The following is a 19500-nucleotide window of genomic DNA, read 5'->3' as shown; positions in this document are numbered from 1 at the left end:
ACTGTCCAACAGTTGTCCAGCCCTGTCATCTCGGGGCTGCCTTCTCCTGGCTGGCAGAGAGGAGCTGCGTCTGTTACACGTGGCTTTAATGATGTGGGGATTGGCGGACTTGGATGTACTTTCTGTTGTATTTCTGTATGACCACCTATTCACTGTTGGGTTCTCTGGCCAGACCATCGAGGAGACTTATGTAATTGTAGGAATTTTTTTTTTTTTTTTGAGATTATTTATTTTGGAGAGAGCATGAGCGGGAGGGGCAGAGGGAGAGGAAGAGAGAGAATCTCAAGCAGATGCCACGCTGAGCACGGAACCTGACGTGGGGCTCGGTCTCACAACTCTGAGATCATGACCTGAGCCAAAACCAAGAGTTGGATGCTTAACCAACTGCACTAGCCAGGCACCCCTAATCATAGGATTTAAAAGAGATTTTTGTGTGTGGTTTTGGGGGAGACAGTGGTCAGAGGATGTCAGATTTGAAGATGAAATGGAGGCCCAGACAGGGAGGACACATAGAAGTTAGGACCAAGGCTAGGACTAGGACTCTTCTGATACCTAGTTCAGGGGCCACTCATGTCATTACCCCAGGCCGCTGCACCCAAGTGCACAACTGTGTCGTTTCCCACATCCTTACCTACGTATAGTGCTCCGTAAGTATTTGGCACATTTTCACATTTCTGGCTCTGATTTTCCAGCGTGAGTTTTCCTTTATGGGAAACCACCTGAGGCCTCCCCAGGTCCAGCAAGCTGGGATATTTGTGCTGGGAGAGACTGAATGAACCCAATATCTGTTTTGATCATAGTAAGTGCTCAAGAAGCCATTTGTTGATTGGTGGGAGGTCGAAGGGAAAAACAACCTTCCTTAAGTGACCGCTGGGCTTGGTGGATGTTCAAGGTCTGTATGACACAAGATTGGGGTGCGATGCAGAAGATACCTGCTTGGCTTTTTTTTTTTTTTTTTAATTTTGAACTTAAAATGACTTTTAAGAATTATGCTAAATTAAAAACAGGAATGTTAGGGAAATGAAATCTGAAAGAAGTAACAGGCTGGGACAAGCCTAGGTAAACAGTGCTTTGTTTTTCTGGGTAAGCAAGGCTTGTAAGTAGAAAATCCCACACACTCGGTTCCCATATCGGTTCTGCAGAGCACAGGTCATTCCTCAGTGGTTTCCCTCCATTTCCCATTTGTTCCATAGTGAAGAAGCTTCTGTTGGCCAGGACCTTTTGGCATTTTATTTATTAATGTTGGTTCTTAACTTCATTCACTAGCAAGAAAAAATTGGGGGAGAATTTTTGAGGACAGATTAGAGTGTGATGGTCAATATTTTCTCATGATCTCAAACTAGCAAATCATGTTTCTGAGGCAGCCCCATTCTCTCAATAGTGGAGACATTTGATGATAGCTTTGTTTGCTACCTGAAAGGCAGAAACTCTTCAGAAAGGGGCGACCTTGGCTGACCTCGAGGCAGCTAACGTATGCTGCGAGAGGCAGCAGAGCATGGCCAGTGTGGGGATCCTGGATTTGCCACCTCTTAGCTGTGGGACTTTGGACAAGTTACTCAACCTCTCTGTGCCACGTCAGGGTCCTCATCTGTAAAATGGCACTAGTGACTGCTGTGAGGCTATGGTGAGGACAGAGTGGGTTAACTCATGCACTCCCCGGTGTGTGGTTAGCAACAGTTAAATGTTAGCTTTGTTGTCATGTTCTGTACCTATGTCACTCTTTCCTAATCTTAGAAGATTTCAGATAGAGAAAAATCTGGAATATTATAAACATGCTGTTTCATTGAAAATGTTAAATAATTTTTAACAGAATATTTATGGAGTAATTTTTCTTGGGAGAACTTGGTTTTTTCTCTCTTGTGCAGAAGCTAATGGGACAGCATCTTGCCCTGGAGTCGTGATATCATATCTGGGTTCTGGTCTTCTGTTTACCCCTGACTGTTCGACCTTGGTCCAGTTGTATATTTCTGCGTGCTTCAGCCTTCCATTTTCATGGTGGGGCTAATACTGCTTGGTTTGTCCAGGGCTAGAGAACCAGTGAGCCACCAGTGTTTTCCACCTGCTGTAGGAAATTTCCATGTGTTCTTGTCCCCCTACCCTGTCCAAAGGTGGAGGCAGGGCCAAAGAAAATTTGAATACAGGAAAGCAGGGTGATTAAATATTTGTTTAGTGTTGTCCTTGTTATATTAGGGTTATTGAGCCATCTAATTTTCTCTGATAGTTTGTTCTCTGAAGGGGAATAAAAGAGACTTCTAAAATTGTGCATATACAATGATTTAATCAAACAAATTGAATGAGAACAGAGAGGATTGGAAATGACAGAGGCTGTCCTTGATTTGTGTCTCTTCCAATAGTGGCATCACGCCAATGGTAAATCAAGTTACCTGCCCCACAAGGAGCTTCTCATGGCCATGATAGGAATAAAGATGACTTCACTTTTGAATATCATAATATGAGCCCTGCTTTTGGCAAATGAAATCATCCTGTCTCTGTCCTTTGCAGGCACCAGCCAACCAGCTGGTTATGGCCTTTCTTGAGCTGACGCTGTGCCAGGCTGGGGCTGGAACTTCACCTGCCGACAGTTCACGTCTTCACACCCTATTTTAGAAAAGAAGTGAATACTAAATTATGGGATACCCGTCGACTTTTGACGGGAAGTTTTAGGGCTAAAGTTTTGAGGAGAAACAGCTGGTCCCCAAATACTGCCGGACCTCACCCGGGATTCCTCTGTTCATCAAGGAGTCGCTCCTAGTGAGCGTGGCCAGGCCCCGGCCTTCTTTCCTCCTCGCTGCAGGGGGAACTTGCAGCCGCAGAGCTGAGGTGCTGGGCTCGGCAGCGGATTAGACTAAGGTGCAGCATGAATTCAAACAGATGTCCCAGGAGAAGTGCTCAGGGCCGCAGATGGCAAAGGCAGGGTGTGACTCTGGGGGTCCATGTAGCCATGCTTTTGGCTTTAAAATGTGAGACAATAAAGACAAAGATTCTTCCTTCCCATCCCCTTTCCATGCCCTCCCTCTTCACTCGTACCAAAGCAGCGGGCACCAGTCCACAGCTTAATAGACTGCTTCCTTAAAGACATGTCAGGACGCTGACCAGCCAGTAAATGTGCTCTGACTCCGGGCCTGCCATCTGACTGGCTGGGACGGGAGCCCACGTGCACTTAAAACTCAGAAAAGTCTGGAAACCAGAAAAGAACAGTCGCTTATTTTAATTTTCGTATATTCTCAGTCAGTCTTTGCCCTCATAATTTTATAGCATTAAAGAGTTTCGTATCTGGTTTTTTTTTTCACTCAACATTATGTCCACACTTGAAAATGTTTTCATGGAAATATAGTATTTCATCAAGGGGATGGCCTCTGTGATATAATTAACTTATTGTTGGGTCTGACCTGTTGTAAATATTGCTGTGATACCGGCTTCCTTTGGTAGCTCTCCCCTGGCTTTTGTTGTTTCCCAAGGGCAGATTCCCACAAGTGGAGATATTTTGGGCATTCTCATTAACGACGTATTGTGTCCCGTTCTCTCTCTACAAGTCACGCTAACGTCTTCTCCCTTTGGCAGTGTAGGAGCATAGTGGCTGCTTTGCATGCTTGGCGGGGTTGCTGTTGTGTAGGAGTTATTTTGCTGGTGTGCTGGGTGACAGTGGTACCTTGCTTGCAGCTTTGGTTTGCATTTCTTTGACTATCAGTCAGGGTGAAATTGTTTCCATCTACTTGCGTACAGGTTATGTTTCATTTCTTTTTGAATTACAGCATTATTGAGATGTAATTCACATGCCATACCATTCACCCATTTAAAGTATACAATTCAGTACTTTTTAAATATATTTAGAGTTGTACAACCATCACCAATATGTCACCAATTCCAGAACATTTTTGTTGCCCCGAAAAAGAAACCCTATATCCACTAGCACTCCCCATTTACCTCCGATCTCCCCCAGTCTGTGCAGATTTGTATGTTCTAGACATTTCAGACAGATAAAGCCATACATCATGTGATCTTTTAGAACTGGCTTCTTCAGCATGTCCCAGTGCTTCCTTTCTTTCTCCTGACAACATGCCATTTTATGGATATGCTGCACTGGGTTTATCCATTCATCGTTTATCACTTATCATTTGAGATGCTTCCACTTTCTGGCTGTTATAATAATGCTTCTACAAATGTTCACGTACAAGATTCTGTGTGGGCAATGCTCCCATTTTTCTTGGGTATATACCTAGGTGTGGAATTGCTGGGTCCTGTGGTAACTTTATGTTATATTCCTTTCTTGTCTGTGGATACTTCCTGTTCAGTTTTTGGATAAAGTCTTTTTCTGATCATTTGAATAAAGTCTATATCATAAATATGTTAACTCTTGAATCATATTTGCTCTGAATATTTTCTCAGCCAGTAAATTTCCATTTTTAAGTTGCTCATACATTTTAAATCTATATATAGTTGAACCTGATTTTTTTGTATTGCATTTATTTCATTGTTTTAAAGCTGAAATATTGGGATAGACTCCCTCTAGGATTTAAAAATTCGTCAGTCCTTTTCCATATTTTCAAAAACAACTTTTAATTTCCAAATCTTGGGATTTGTTTTGTTGCGTGCCATTAGGTATGACTCTAAATGAATGTTTCTCTCAGATTTCACTGCCACGTTAAGATGATCTTCTCTTTGTTTTTTTTCACATTTGCTGTCATACATTTTAAGTCATTCAATAAAATTTTAGATACAATAGTAATTTCTGGCTTTCCTATTTTGTTCTGCTATTCTTATATTGTACCAGTGTGACGTCATTCAGTAAGTACTTCTTTATGAAGGGTTTCAACATCTGAAAGAATTGGTAGCTACATACTACTCTTATTTTTCAGAATAGCCCTTGTTCTTTCCTGCTGATACTGCTAGGTGAATTTTAGAATAAGTTTGTTGAGTTCTAGAAAAGTCCTGTTGGGATCGGTTGGATTTTTATGAACCCTATCCATAATTTGGAGAATTATATTTAGTCTTCACTCATCTGTGACCATGACATCTCTTTCCATTTTATAAGACCTTTTGTTTCACAGATTTTAGTAGGTTTATTTTATTCCCAATTTTTCTATTTGTATTGCTTTGTGAATAGGATCATTATTTTTTAAATTATATTTTCATTTTTTCTGTAATGATTTTTTTATAATAATTTTTTATTATATTATGTTAGTCACCATACAGTACATCCCTAGATTTTGATGTAAAGTTCCATGATTCATTACTTGCGTATAACACCCCGTGCACCATGTAATACTCGCCCTCCTTACTACCTATCACTGGCCTATCCCATTCCCCCCCCCCCCCGCCCCCCGAAGCCTTCAGTTTGTTTCCCAGAGTCCATAGTCTCTCATGGTTCATTCCCCTTTCTGTTTACCCTCCCTTTCTTCTTCCCTTTCTTCTCCTACCGATCTTCCTACTTCTTGTGTTCCATAAATGAGTGAAACCATATGATAATTGATTTTCTCTGCTTGACTTATTTTCACATATAGCAGTGCTTTTAATTTTTTAATTCACTTACACAAACATTTGTTGAGTACTTTTTTTTTTTTAATTCAGAGAGAGAGCACAAGAGCACGAGCAGGGGTGAGGGTCAGAGAGAGGGAGAGGCAGACTCCCTGCTGAGCAGGGAGCCCCATGCAGGGCTGGATCCCAGGACCCAGAGATCATGACCTGAGCTGAAGGCAGATGTTTAACCGACTGAGCCACCCAGGCTCCCCTGTTGAGTGCTGTCTATGTTCTGCACTGTGCTTTACACTAGGGGCACTGGAATGAATAAGCCGCAGAGCCTGTCCTTAGGAAACATACGATCTAACGGGGACCCAGGTCTGTAACCAGTGTGGGCAGTGCTTTGGTGGGGAACACTTAGAAGACTCTGCAAGCCCAGAGAAGTGTCTTGGTGGATCAGTCTGGTAGGTCAGGGATGGTTCCTGGAAGAGAGGACACCTGAGCTGAATTTTGAAGGCTGACAAGAGTAGCAACATAGGAATATTAGCCACAATACTGAATTCTATAAAAATGAGTTGATTCTTTTCATTTTCCTAAGAATACAAATATATGACAGAGGAATGATTTTTGTTGTTCCTTCCTAATATTTTCCATTGTATCTCTCTCATACCCTGTCTCCAGATTTTTTTTTTCCTATCTCCAGATTTTCTAAAACAATGTTAAAAAATAAAAGTGGTAGGGGTGCCTGGGTGGGGCAGTCGTTAAGCATCTGCCTTTGGCTCAGGGCGTGATCCCGGCGTTATGGGATCGAGCCCCACGTCAGGCTCCTCCGCTATGAGCCTGCTTCTTCCTCTCCCACTCCCCCTGCTTGTGTTCCCTCTCTCGCTGGCTGTCTCTATCTCTGTCGAATAAATAAATAAAATCTTAAAAAAAAAAAAAGTGGTAGAAAATGTCCTTACTTTGTTCCTACTTGAAGGTAACTCTTTAATATATCTCCATTAAGGATTATTATTAGTATTTTTAAAAGATTTTATTTATTTATTTGCCAGAGAGAGAGAGAGAAAGTGAGCACAAGTGGGGGGAGCAGCAGGCAGAGGGAGAAGCAGATGCCTCACCAACTGAGCCACCCAGGCGTCCCTCCACTAATGATTATAATGCTTATATGCTCGTTAAGTTTCCCACTTAAAATTCATAATAATCTTTTCAGGTATATATTATTATTCCCATTACACAGATGAAGACAGTGAAGATCTGCGAGATTGAAGGAATTGTCCTCAGTCCACAAGTGGTGAGGAGTATCAGAACCTGACCTTGAACCTGGGTCTTTTGACCTAAAATCTTTGGCCTCTACCCCCTTGCTGTCATGCTTCCTTAGTCACTGGGTGTATGCTTTTGCCAAAGTAGGATACACTTGTTAAGGATGCTTGTTGGCAGTCCTCTTGCGAGGAAGTGTTTATCCGCAGAACAAGTGGTGGCTTCGACACTGCCAAACAATGCTCCTCCCAGGCCCATGTGTTAGAGGCTCTTTGCGAAGAAGGGATGAAATCCAAGACTATTAGACTTAAGGGTAAACCCTGAGCTAAGCTATTCTCTCTGCCTCCCCACTTGTGTCTTTCCCATTCTTCCCATTTATAACCTAAAGCCTCATCCTGGCAGCTCTGACCTCTTGTCTTTTGGACTTTGTTCTGCAAGAAAAGGCAGACTGATGGGACGAAGGGAAAGGAGCTGGACTGCAGAGTCAGATGGACCAGAGTTTCAGCACTAACTCTAATACTTGCTAGCCATGCAGTTTGGGCAACTCACCCAGTAGAACAAAGCTTCACTTCCTCCTTCAGTGAAGAGAGGATAGTAGTGTGTATCTCAGTGGCTTTTTGTGGGGGAATAAATGAGAGAGCCTAGGTGCCTAGTAGTGCCTAGTGCCTAGTAGGTTACTTTCTTATTGCCTTTTTTCTGCATTTCTGATTGGTCTTGCAAATTCATTCATTTACTCATTCATTACGTGTTTCATTCATTTATTATGTATATTGAATACTTATCCTGCACCAAACATTGCAGTAGACATTGAACATTATTAGTAAATGAAATAGATGTGGCCCTGACTTTGTGGACATTTCAGCACCACAGAGGGAGACAGCCGGTAATCAAATTAGAAAAAATACTTATAAATGCAATGAAGGAATGGGATGGGCTACTGTGAGAGGGAATAATAGAGGCAGGCCTATGTGATGTTAGGTGGTCAGAGAAGGCCCTTCCAACAAGGCGACAATCAAGTTGATACCTGAAGGATGAGAAAGATCACAAGGGTAACATGACCCAGATCGTGTTACAGAAAGTTATTCAGACTGCTTGTGAAAAGGCAGAAGGAAGAAAAGGAGCAAGAGAGGACATGGAGACTCCGTTTAGGAGACTGTTGTGGAAATCTCACAGGAAGTGATGGTAGCTTCCATGAAGGTAATGGTTGTAGAAATGGATAGATACAGACATAGCTGAGAAATAATTAGGAGGGACATGGTAATAGATTAGAGAGTGTCAGGGTGTCAAGCCTCACCCCCCCAACCCCCCACCCAGTGTCTGATTTGGGCAGCTGGGTGGATGATATTATTTATTAAGATGGGATAATAGAGAATTATGTTTTGGGGTGAACCTGGGCTTCTAGGAACTTTAATCATGCTCAGAGTTTTCCTGGGGGTGGAAGTTAGGTAGTTCTCATCCCAGGAAGGCATTCTAGGAGCTAGGAGGAGATGTCCAGAAAGGGCCTCTTGAGGATGAGCCTCATCCCTGAGCTCTGGGTATATAGACCCTTCCTAAGACTGAGGCTAGACCAGGAATATCCAGGAATTTCTGCCTCCCACCACCAGCCATGTAACAAACATAGCACCAAATAATGAGTAATGGCAGAACACTACTGGAAAAGGGGCATGAAATTGGAGAGAAATCCCCTCTGTAGCCCAAGCATACAGGGACTGCTGAAAATAGGATGGAACAGAAGCACAGAAAAACCCTCTGGCATCCCAGGCCCCACAGTAAGCACAAGTTAGTAGCCCACTGCTTGAGGAATTTGAAGTCTGTGGTACATTGGGGGTAATTATAGAAAAACAAAGCCCAGCCCAACTTCAACTACTGATTAGATTGACTCAGTCCCCTACATTTGTTGCCTTATAGATGAAAAGGGTGCCCATTTTTAAGTACAAATATTATTTACCTCAGTCTCTTTCTCTACACACAACCTTCAACATTGAATTTAAAAATATGAGATATACACAAATGCACCCAAACTATTGTGAAGAGCAATAAACAAAACCAAACCCAGAAGTGACCCGGTGTTGGCGCTATCAGATAGGAGCTTAAAAATATCAATGAATAATATGTTAAAGGATATTGTGGAAAAAGTATACAACATACGTAAAGAGATGGGAATTTGAGCAGAGAGATGGAAACTATAAAAATGTAAAATTGAAATGCTAGAAATAATAAAACATGGTATAAGAGTTGAAGAGATTTTTTTTTTAAGATTTTATTTTGGGGGCACCTGGGTGGCTCAGTCAGTTAAGCATCCTATTCCTGGTTTTGGCTCAGGTCATGATTTCATGGGTCATGGGATTGATCCCCATGTTGGGCTCTGCGCTCAGCGGGGAGTCTGCCTGAAAATTCTCTTCTTCTGCCCCTTCCCCTACTCACATGTGTGCACACTCTCTCTCTTTCTCTCAACTAAATAAATAAATCTTTGAAATAAAAGGTTTTATTTTTAAGTAATCTCTACCCTGCAACATGGGAGTCAAACTTATAACCCTGAGATCAAGAGTCACATGCTCCCCAGGTGCCCAGAGATGAATAAGTTTTTTAATGTCTTATTAGAATACTGGACGCAGCTAAGAAAAAAATCTTTCAGGTGAAGATAGGTTAATAGAGATGATTCAAATAGAAACACAAAAAGAAAAAAAAAAAGAGTAGAAAAAAACCAAAACAGAGCATCCAAGAAATACAGAAAAAATATGTATTTGGTGTCCCAAAAGGAAAGGAGAGAGAGACTGAAATGGAAGAAATATTTGAAGAGAAAAATGGCTGAGGATTTTTCAAAATTCTGAAACACAATGAACCACAAATCCAAGAATCTCAGAGGACCACAAGCAGGATAAACAGAAACATACATTTAGATATATTGTAGTTAAACTACTGAAAATCAAAGACAGACTCTTGAAGGAAATCAGAAGAAAAGAAATTTTAGATACAGAAGAATAAAGCTAATAGTTACAGCAGATTTGTCATTAGAAACTATGCAAATTAGAAGCCATCAGAGAGATGCCCTTAAAGTACTGGATGAAAAATTTCAAAACGCTTTTGAAGAAAAAAGACAAAGACTTTGTTTTTTATAGGACAAACAAAATAGGAAGAATGCATTACTAACAGATCTGCATAACAAGAAACGTCAAAGAATTCAAGCAGAAGAAAATACAGATACATACAATGAAATGAAGATCATAAGTGGTGACAATGAGCATACATATAAAAGACTTTTTCTTATTTTTAATTTTTAAAAAATATAATTGACCACCTAAGTCAACAATAGTAACAATATATTGCAGGATATATAACACAGAAGTAAGATGTGTGACAACATAGCACAAAAGATCAGGGAAGAAATGTAAGTATACTGTTATAAAGTGTTATACTATATATGAATTGGTGTAATATTGTTTGAACATAGACTGTGATAAGCTAAAGAGCTATACTGTATACCATTGGGCAGCCGAGAGAGCGGGGGAGGCAGGGGCCGTGGGTGGATGGGCAGATAGACAAACGTAATTAACCGGTCATTAGTGGAAAAGAAATGGAATCGTCAATCCAAAAAAGCAGAATGAGAGAGAAAAAAGAAACAAAGAACAGATGGGAATGTAAAAAAACAACAAGCAAGATGGTTCCAGTCATGTCAATAGTTACATTAAATTTAAATGGTCTGAACAATTAAAAGGGAGAGATTTTCAGATTGGATGAAAATGCAAGGCCCAATATATGCTATCTATAAGAAAACCATTTAAAATTGATATATAGGTAGACAAAAAGTGAAATTATATACCATGTAAACAATAATCAAAACAAAGCTAGGGTGACTATTACATCAGAGAGTTGAATTTAGAACAAAGAGATCTTTACAGAAGATAAAGGGAGACGTTACATAAGAAAGGAGTCAATTAATCAACAAGACGTAGTAATTCTAAAAGTGTATGTAGCTAATAATAGAGCTTCTAAATGTCTAAAAATACATAGAAGAATTTATAACATTAAATGTATATATTAGAAAGGAAAAAAAATTCAAATCAGTGGGATAAATTTCTAATTCAAGAAACTAGAAAAAGAACAAATTAAAGCCAAAGCAAGCAAAAGGAAGGAAATAGTAAAGATCAGAACAAAAATCAATGAAATAGAAAAGAGATAAACAGAGAATATCAGTGAAACTAAAAATGGATTTTTTGAAAAGATCCATAATATTTGTAAACTATTAACAAGATTGAACAAGAGAGAAGACACAAATTACCAACACCCAAGAGGAGGAGAGAGTACTATAGAATCATAAACATTAAAAGGCTGCAAGAGAAGGGGTACCTAGCTGGCTCAGTCAGTGGAGCATGTGACTCTTGATCTCAGGGTTGTGAGTTCGAGCCCCATGTTGGGTATAGAGATTACTTAAAAAAAAAAAAATCTTTAAAAAAAAGTGGTAAGGGAAAATTATGACCAACTTTATGCCAATAAATGTGATCACTTAAAAAAAATGACAGATTCCCTGAAAGACACAAGCTACTGAAGTTCACTGAAGAAGAAAGAGTAACCCAACTGCTCCTGTGTCTATTAAAGAAATTGAATTTGTAGTTAAAAACCTTCCTACAAAGAAAACTACAGGTCAAGTTGACTTTATTGGTGAATCCTACCAAACTTTAAAGGAAGAAATGACAGCAATACTATGAAAACTTTCTGAATACAGAAGAGGAGAAAAACATTCCCTCATTCATTTTATGAAACTGATATCTCTTATGAATATAGATGCAGATATCCTCAACAAAATACCAGCAAATTGAATCCAACAACATATAGAAAGGATTATACACCATGACTGAGCAAGATTCATTTCAGGAATGCAAGTTGACTTAACATGTGAAAATCAACTAATGTAATATATCAGTAGAACAAAAGACAAAATCCATGTGGTAATGATAGTTTGAGTAGATGTAGAGAAAGCATTTGACAAAGTCCAACATCCTTTTGTGGTAGGAATAGAAGTTTGCGTCTTCAACCTGATAGAAGGACCTATGAAAAACCCACATCTAATAACATATATAATGGTGAAAGACTGGATTTTTCCCCCTAAGATCAGGAGCAAGACAAGGATGTCTGCTCTCACTACTTCGATTCAGTATTGTGGCAGAGCCAGTGCAATTAGGCAAGATGAAGAAATAAGGCCTCTAGGTTGAAGAGGGAGAAGTAAGACTATCTCTCTTTGCAGGTGACATGACTGTGTATACAGAAGATCCTAAGGAATTCACACATACAGACCCTATTTTAACTAGTAAGTGATTTCAGCAAGGTTATAGAATACAAGGTCAATATAAAAAGTCTGCTTTTATTTCTCTACAGTAACAATCCGAAAATGAAATTAAGAAAACAGTTCTCATAATAGCATCAAAAGATGAAAATACATGGGAATAGTAAAAAGAAGTGCAAACCTTATACCCTGAAAACTATAAACCACTGTTGAAAGAAATTAAAGAAAACCTAAATAAATGGGATCCACTTTTATGGATCAAAATACTTGATTTGTTAAGATATATCTGTATCTATGGCTGTAGTCTCTCCACGCGCGTGCACGCGCACACACGCATGCATACGTACATACATATAATAAATATAAGATCTATTTTTAACTTCAGGACAAGTGCCCAGACCTTTAATGACTATGCGTAGAAAACCCACATTTTTCTGAAGTTGAGTGACTACTTTGGTTACATTTTAGTTTCTCCTGTTAAATTTAATTAAAATTAAATGTAATGGTTTACGTTTAAAACTGGCATACATAACCCAATCTCAGTTTTTGGAAAATGATTTTTATCTTTCTTTCCTTGATACGTATGTATACAGATACCTGGATTATTGTTCAATAAATGTTAACTGTTTATTTGTGCGTGGTGGAATTTTGAGATGATTTTTAATTTTCTTTCTGTGCTGTACCGAATTGTTTTTGCTTTAAAGTAAACACAGCATTTTTAAAAATTAAAAGCTATTCTTGAAAGCAGATGAAGGCTAAGTGTTTAAAGTTTGAGCGTTGGGCCTCCAAGTGGAGATGCCAGGGAAGTAGTTGAATATATGAGGCTAGTGTTCAGAGGGAAAGTCTGCAGTAGAGAGGGTAGCTTTGGGAGCTGGCAGCGTAGAGACGATTTCTGAGGCTCAGAGGAATGGGTGAGATCATCTTGAGAGAGACTTACAAGAGACCATGCTCTTCTCGTGTGCAGCACTTGGAGGATGCGTTGGGAAGGAGCAGTAGAGCCAACAATGACAGTTCGCAGCGGGAGCAGGAACACCTGCCTCTTAGCACTCGCAGAGCCAAGTGCTAAGTCGGGAAGGAGCCAGGCAGTTTTGATAAGATGCTGGGATGTAGTTCAAATGCAAGGGTTGCCCACCTGGATCTCATCCCACAACCTCTGTTCATTGTGCACTTTCTTTGCTGTTTCCCGAAGCTCGAAAGTTAGAGAACCAGCAATTGCTTCCACTCCATACAAAGAATAATTCTGAGACCTCTAGAATGTTTGGGCCTTGGCTTACAGCTGGGTCTTTGAAGGGCTGCTGACTTTCAGCAGATGTGGACAGCATGTTTGGAGAACACTTGCAGGGGGTTTAAATGGGCCACAGGTAGCTTCTGTTTGATAAATGCTTTATTTGACTTGCCGGTTTAAAGCGGGGAGCCTCTGTAACAGTAGGTATGTGGTTACACTTCACTGTAACCCACTCGACTGGAAGGTCTTTCTCCTGACTAGTTGGCAGTCTTTCTGTGGGGCTAAAAATTTAGACCTTTAAAATCTCATTATCTGTTGACAAAAGATCAAGTTTTGGGAGAGAGAGGGCTTAGGTTGTTTTCCTCCGCGCTCCCCTTGAGAGTGCATAGGCCATGGCTTTGAAGCCTAGAGAGTTCATCCTCCCTGGGGAATTTTGGGGCCAGTGCCAATCATGGCGCTTCTCAGCTCAGCTTTCTTTGGAGATCATCAAGCTTCTGTGGGGCGGGAGCTGCCTGTTCGTGACCTCTGCTGTTGGTGGGTGATGACTGTTCCTGCCTGTTGGTGGGACCTGTCTCTGTCTCACTCAGACTCTCTGTCAACATCCTGGCACCCAGCAGAGCTCCTCCACCTCAGCACCTCCCCTGGCCCCGGGCACCCCTCAGCACCCTTCAGTCCTCAGCCCTCCATGCCAGGAGAGCCACGCACGCCCCGGCTCAGAGCTGTCGTTCTCTCGGCTTTCCTAATCTTTGCGCTCACTTCTGCACCAGTCCCTACGCACCGACGCTGGCGTGAGGAACCTCATTTGTCAGGTCGTGCAGCGCGTTCAGAATTGCGGTTTGAAGGGACTAGGCTTGGATGTGGATCTGATTAGTTTTCCGATTTTCTCCCCTTCCAGGTAATACTTACCAATATTCAAAACAGAAGCCCTAAGCCTGGCCCTGCTCCCCACGATCAAGAACTAGGTTTTTTCCTAGAAACAGGACTTCAGAGAGCCCATGTCCTCTATTTCAAAAATGGGTAAGCCTTCTTCATTTTTTAACTCAGGTTCCTAACAAAGGACAATAGAAAGCCTCACCATGCTGTCTCTGGTTTAGCTATTGTATCAAAGCAATTTTGAAAACAAACTTCGATTGGAAGAGTTTTTTAAAAATCATGAATGTAGGCTCTTTTGATTCTTCTGCCCTGGCTGTCTCCCTTTGCCATGAGGCTTGAAGGTGGGAGAAGGGAGGAAGGAGGGCTCCTTTGTGAGTAGGAGTCACAGGTTCGAAGCCCCAGCCCCGCAGGTGGATCTGCTGGGAGCGAGCTTTATTTATTTATTTATTTTTTTAAAGATTTTATTTTTATTTATTTAACAGAGATAGAGACAGCCAGCGAGAGAGGGAACACAAGCAGGGGGAGTGGGAGAGGAAGAAGCAGGCTCATAGCAGAGGAGCCTGATGTGGGGCTCGATCCCATAACGCCGGGATCACGCCCTGAGCCGAAGGCAGACGCTTAACGACTGAGCCACCCAGGCGCCCCCTTGGGAGCGAGCTTTATGCCGCCCTCCTCCGCGGCGGTGGTTCTGCCACACAGACCAGCCCCTTCTGTTGGGGGATGAGTCGGTGACTTGGAAATCCCAGCACGCAGGCTCACCTCCTGAATGGCTTCTCAGTTCAGAGAACTGGGTCTGCCAAATCGCCAGCGGTTTTTAAGAAAGTGACTGTGGCTCTGATGTCACACGGGCACATTTTCTGCTTGAGCTGCCTTCGAAAAGGGTTTAGGAAAGTTTACTAATGTGAACATGAGGGATAGCTCTCTGATACATTTGATGTTTGTTTTCCTTTCTGTGCTGCTCTTATGAGAATTGCGATGATTCTGTTCCAAATCTCTTCAGCTGTCCCTTGTTTTGACCTTGTGCTGCAGGATAGGTGTGCATGAAGGCCCACAGTAGGTATCCGGCTTCTCCGTAGCTCCTCGTAGGCCTGTTCGCCTTCCTCTAGGAATAGTCGAGTAGCGCTTGGAACCACAGAGGGGACACGAGTCCCAGCCTTTGGATAAATGAACAGTGGAGCTGCTCCCTCTTCATTTTCAAGAGCTTCAAACCTTGGGGCGTAGCTCATGGAAGTGGCATTTCTGCTCCGTGGTCTCAGAGCCACGTGCAAACATTTCTTATTTGTTGCTGGTAAATGATTGTTTTCCAAATCCCATTAAATTATTGGTGGACGGGGCCTGCTTGGCTCCAAAGGCCATTGGTTCAGATCGGCATGGCGTGTGAAAGGCCACGACACCACCCCAAGGTTTGGACTGGCTTGAGGCCTTGGCGGCTGAGAAGATGCTCTCGGGTTTGATCTCATCTGCCACTGATTGAGATCGTTTGAGCAATAGCACATGTCCTCTGGGCTGAATTTTTAGTTCTATTTCCTATGATGTTATAAATAGAGGGAGAAGGGAGTGAACATGGGGTATTTTTTTGAGTGATTTGTTTCTTCTTCCTTTTAACATTAAATGGTGGTCATCACAGAAGAACCCCAACCTTGCTGTCTCTCCCTCTGACCTGTGAGTGTATGTGGTTGACTCCCATACGCAAGCCCAGAGGCAGGAATGCATTCCCTTGGGGCTCTCAGGGGTGCCAAATCAATACCTTCTATTGAAAATGCTTTGTGTAAGATTGGTAAAGGTGGGCTAGATAATTTATTTTCATCTCAGGCCTACTCATTGAAGAGGAAGAAGCTAGTACCCTTGGGCTCTGACGTCCTGCCCTGAAATGTTGGCTGCCCACTGGAATCCAACTGAAAAATAATAATGATGAGAGGTTTGCACTAGATGATGGATTACATGCCAGGAATTGCTCACTGGCTCATTTCGCTTTTTATTTTACCCAAGTTCAAGGAGATTCCCATTGACGTAGCCAAAGTGAAGAGACTGCTTAACTTTGAAGCCTTTTCTCCTCCTTTCTTGTCCTCTCGCTCTTTTCTTTGGGCTCCAAAGTCCAGTGATAGGATTGGCCAACTTTTCTAGAGGGTCCTTGCCAGCTGCAATGTCCTTTGCAGCAGTAATGAGAGATTACTTTGAGGTAGATGGAGGCAAAGGCCAGTTTGGGGACCACAAACTATGGATGAAAGGAGAGAAAGCAGCAGGAGTTTTTGGGCATGTCTAGTGCTGCCAGGCCACCTGACTTAGAGCAGTGGCTTTCTCAGGGCCCAAGAGCCACGCCCGGGTCATTGTCAATGGACATTCATGGCCAGGATCTCTGTGGGACAGGTGGGGACACCTGGAGGTAGCTGCTGTCCCCAAGCACCAGTGGCTCCCACATCCCATCTTCTGATGTGTTTGCTCCTTTTTGTTTTTCTGTACTTAATTTTTAAATTATTTTAATTTTTATTTACTTTTTAGAAGGGGGAGAGAGAGAGAGCACACGTGCCGGGGAGGGGGCAGAAGGAGAGGGAGAGAGAGAATCTTAAGCAGACTCCATGCCCAGCGTGGAACCCAACGTAGGGCTCGATCTCACAACCCGTAGATCATGACCTGAGCCAAAACCAAGAGTCGGACACTTAACTGACTGAGCCACCCAGGTGCCCCTCTGCACTTTAAAAATATGTATCTGGAAGGATATCATGGATGGGGTTTGACTGATTTGCAAGGATTAAGGAAATGGGCGGTAGAAGAGCTTTGCAATAAGAGATGGGAATTGATAAAGCCCATCTTTTTCTTTAGAAATGTACTTCGATATCTTCGGCTTTGTAGTTGTCATCCCTGAGGACTTAATGAGTGTTAGTAATTAATCTTATTCTTTTCTAATTCTCCCACCTTTCCCAAGAGTACGTGAACAGACTAGTGAACTTGGGTCTCTGTCAGAAAGAACCTGAGTCCCAGACCAAGGCTCCTACTTCACCGGGCTTGATCCTCACGGCGTTGGCTGTTCCCCGGGCACTGCCGCCCCACGAGGTTGACGCTATAAGTACTGTTGTCCCCGTGTGCCCACGGTGACCTGGCTGCCGGGTTCTGCCGTCTGTCCTTCCAGGACTGCTCCACTCTGGAAGGCCTGTCTGTGCATGCAGAGGCTGGGTCCAACCCTCCAACAGTGAGTGGTCTGTCGTCATCCTGCCTCCCTGGGAGGCGGCGCTGGACCCAAGGACAAGACGTTGGCGGGGATGGTTCCCAGCCTCTGCTGTTGACTGGGGTTTTCTCCTCCCACTTTTCCTCCCGTCTCATCCAGAACGTGCTGCAGATCCTTTCTTTCCTCCTTTCTCCTCCTCCCTTTTTCCTCTTCCCCAGCACCCTCCCCTCCCCCTGCAGCCTGTCTCCTCCTGGAGGGACAGAATACTGGGTGCCGTCTGAGCCCCGCACAGCCACATCTGTTTCGTGTCTAGTTCTCCTGTCCCTCTGGGCGGCAGCAGCAAGCCTGTGAAGGATGAAGAAAACCCTCTTGCTCAGCTCTGCAGAGGGTGAAACGAGAGCACTTTGAACTCAGAGGGCCAGGACGCGCCCTCCAGGGCTTTCTAGAGCAGCCTTGCCGAGGCAGGCACTCAGAGGAGGGGCAGCAGGGCTGTCGGAGCCAGAGGATTTGGATTTGGAACCAGTCCTTCTCCTTACTGGGTCTCGGTTTCTTTATCTGTAAAATGGGTCTAGCCCCCCCATGTCACAGAGCTGAGGTGAGGCAGGAGTAAGGCAATGCGTGTGGAAGCGCTTCGTAAAGCGTCAGGCAAGCAGCAGGTGCCAAGCTGACATTTCCAGTGATGCGGATGCCCGGCCCACTTTCCAGCAGGACGTGGGGCCAGGTGAAGGTCAGCCTCCAGTGGAAATGGAAGTTTGCAAAGCAGACATCACTCATTTGATTGCTGAGCCAGATGCAACACATTTTTCAGGGAAGGGCATTCATTTATGACTGCTGGTTTAGGCGAGCTCAGCTCAAGATGTGTATCAGTTGGTGGGCTAGCTCTAATGATCGATGGCCTTGTCGGTGCACCAGAGAAAGGAGGTGGGGTGACTGGTCTCACGTGGTAGCAATGGGTAGCCCCTGGGAACCTCAGCTAGAGGCCCAGAGATGGCCTCAGCCTGGGGGGCGGGGCCCTCAGCCTTGTTGTTGTTTTAGATTTTTTAAATTTTATTTTTAAGTTATCTCTGTACCCAGTGTGGGGCTTGAACTCACAACCCCAGGATCAAGAATCACACTCTCCACTGACTGAGCCCGCCGGGAGCCCTCCTCCCCTCAGCCTTCTAAGGAGAAGAGAAATGATACTCCTCACTTGAGTCCTTGTGGCCTGAGTTTCCAGGAAACTGAGGTTTGGGATGCCCGTTATTGACTGCATGCTGTTTTAGGAGTATTTGACCATCTCTTATCAACAGCAAAGGACATTTCAATTAACTTTGCTTCTTGTCAGCCCTGTCAGAGACACTGGCCGAGCAAAATGGGTGGCAGTGTGTGTTTTCCTTGGCTCCGAATTGGTTTTAATTCAGGGAGGGTATGGATACATTAAAACAAGAAGGCAAATGGCCCAGCGACCCCTGGGAGGTGTGCCCGTGGGTTGTACTCTTTGCTGGGGTGCATCACGGGGTTTGCCTGGGAGACCCTGACTCGGAGAAGGTGGGAAGTCAGGCGGTATGGTCAGACTCTGAGTTGCCCTGCGGTGGTTGGCACCACGCTCGGGAATAAAGGGTATAGAGGACCTTTTTGCAGTTTTGTTATTCTAGTCAATCAGACCACTAATCACCACTGTGCATTGGCTTTAAAAATCTCTAGACTTCCTCAGTAATTTTGTTGACCTTTGTGACTGTTTTGTTCTGCTTAATGGAGCCCAGAATTAGCAGGCCGAAAAAGGGGCCGTGGGGCCTGCACTGTCCCAGGGGCTGCTGTGGTGGGCGATTCCAATGTTTCCCACCCCAGAGATAGCAGCAGCTGTGGCCCATGTGCTCCTGGGGAGGGGGCTGGCTAGGAAGCACAGGGGGCCGTGCTGGCTCCCCAGGCTCCGGAGTGGTTTGGCCTTGGCCTGTGCATTCTAGCATTCAGGCTGTCTTCCCTCCTGCAGTGGTAAGAAATGTTCACTTTCCAAACTGCATGTGACTTTTTCTATCATAAGTCAAAAGCAATGAATAGGAGAGAATTCAGACACATTTCCAGGAAATGTTTCATCCGAATCAGTTTTTTTGTCCGTGACAGTCTTTGAGAGAGATTCAGAGGTTGGAAGGAAATGGGCCTGCATTCTAGGAGACAGTTGGAGAAAAGGAAAGGGTAAGACATAAATGTAGGTAATGCAGTTCTGTTGTATAAAGGAGTAAAACAATGGGAGAACACCTGATCACTTTA

The 19500-nt window shown here is 43.3% G+C and overlaps 1 protein-coding gene across 9 annotated transcripts in view; it reads left to right on the top strand.

The window, feature by feature from the left end:
- TTC7B (tetratricopeptide repeat domain 7B) overlaps positions 1 to 19500 on the top strand; it is a 250186-nt gene that overhangs the window by 65529 nt on the left and 165157 nt on the right. For all 9 annotated transcript variants that reach the window (XR_015721857.1, XM_045807632.2, XM_045807635.2 and 6 more), the window contains exon 5: positions 14113 to 14234. Coding sequence is in view for 8 of the 9 variants with exons in the window: in XM_045807632.2 (XP_045663588.2) it covers positions 14113 to 14234 (122 nt within the window). In the remaining variant the exon portion in view is untranslated. The remainder of the gene's footprint in view (positions 1 to 14112; positions 14235 to 19500) is intronic.

This window comes from Ursus americanus, chromosome 26 (assembly GCF_024610735.1).
Source record: "Ursus americanus isolate L20-20 chromosome 26, mUrsAme1.1.p, whole genome shotgun sequence".
NCBI lineage: Eukaryota > Metazoa > Chordata > Mammalia > Carnivora > Ursidae > Ursus > Ursus americanus.
Note: the sequence above shows the minus strand (reverse complement) of the source record. Positions and strands in the feature narration are given on the sequence as shown.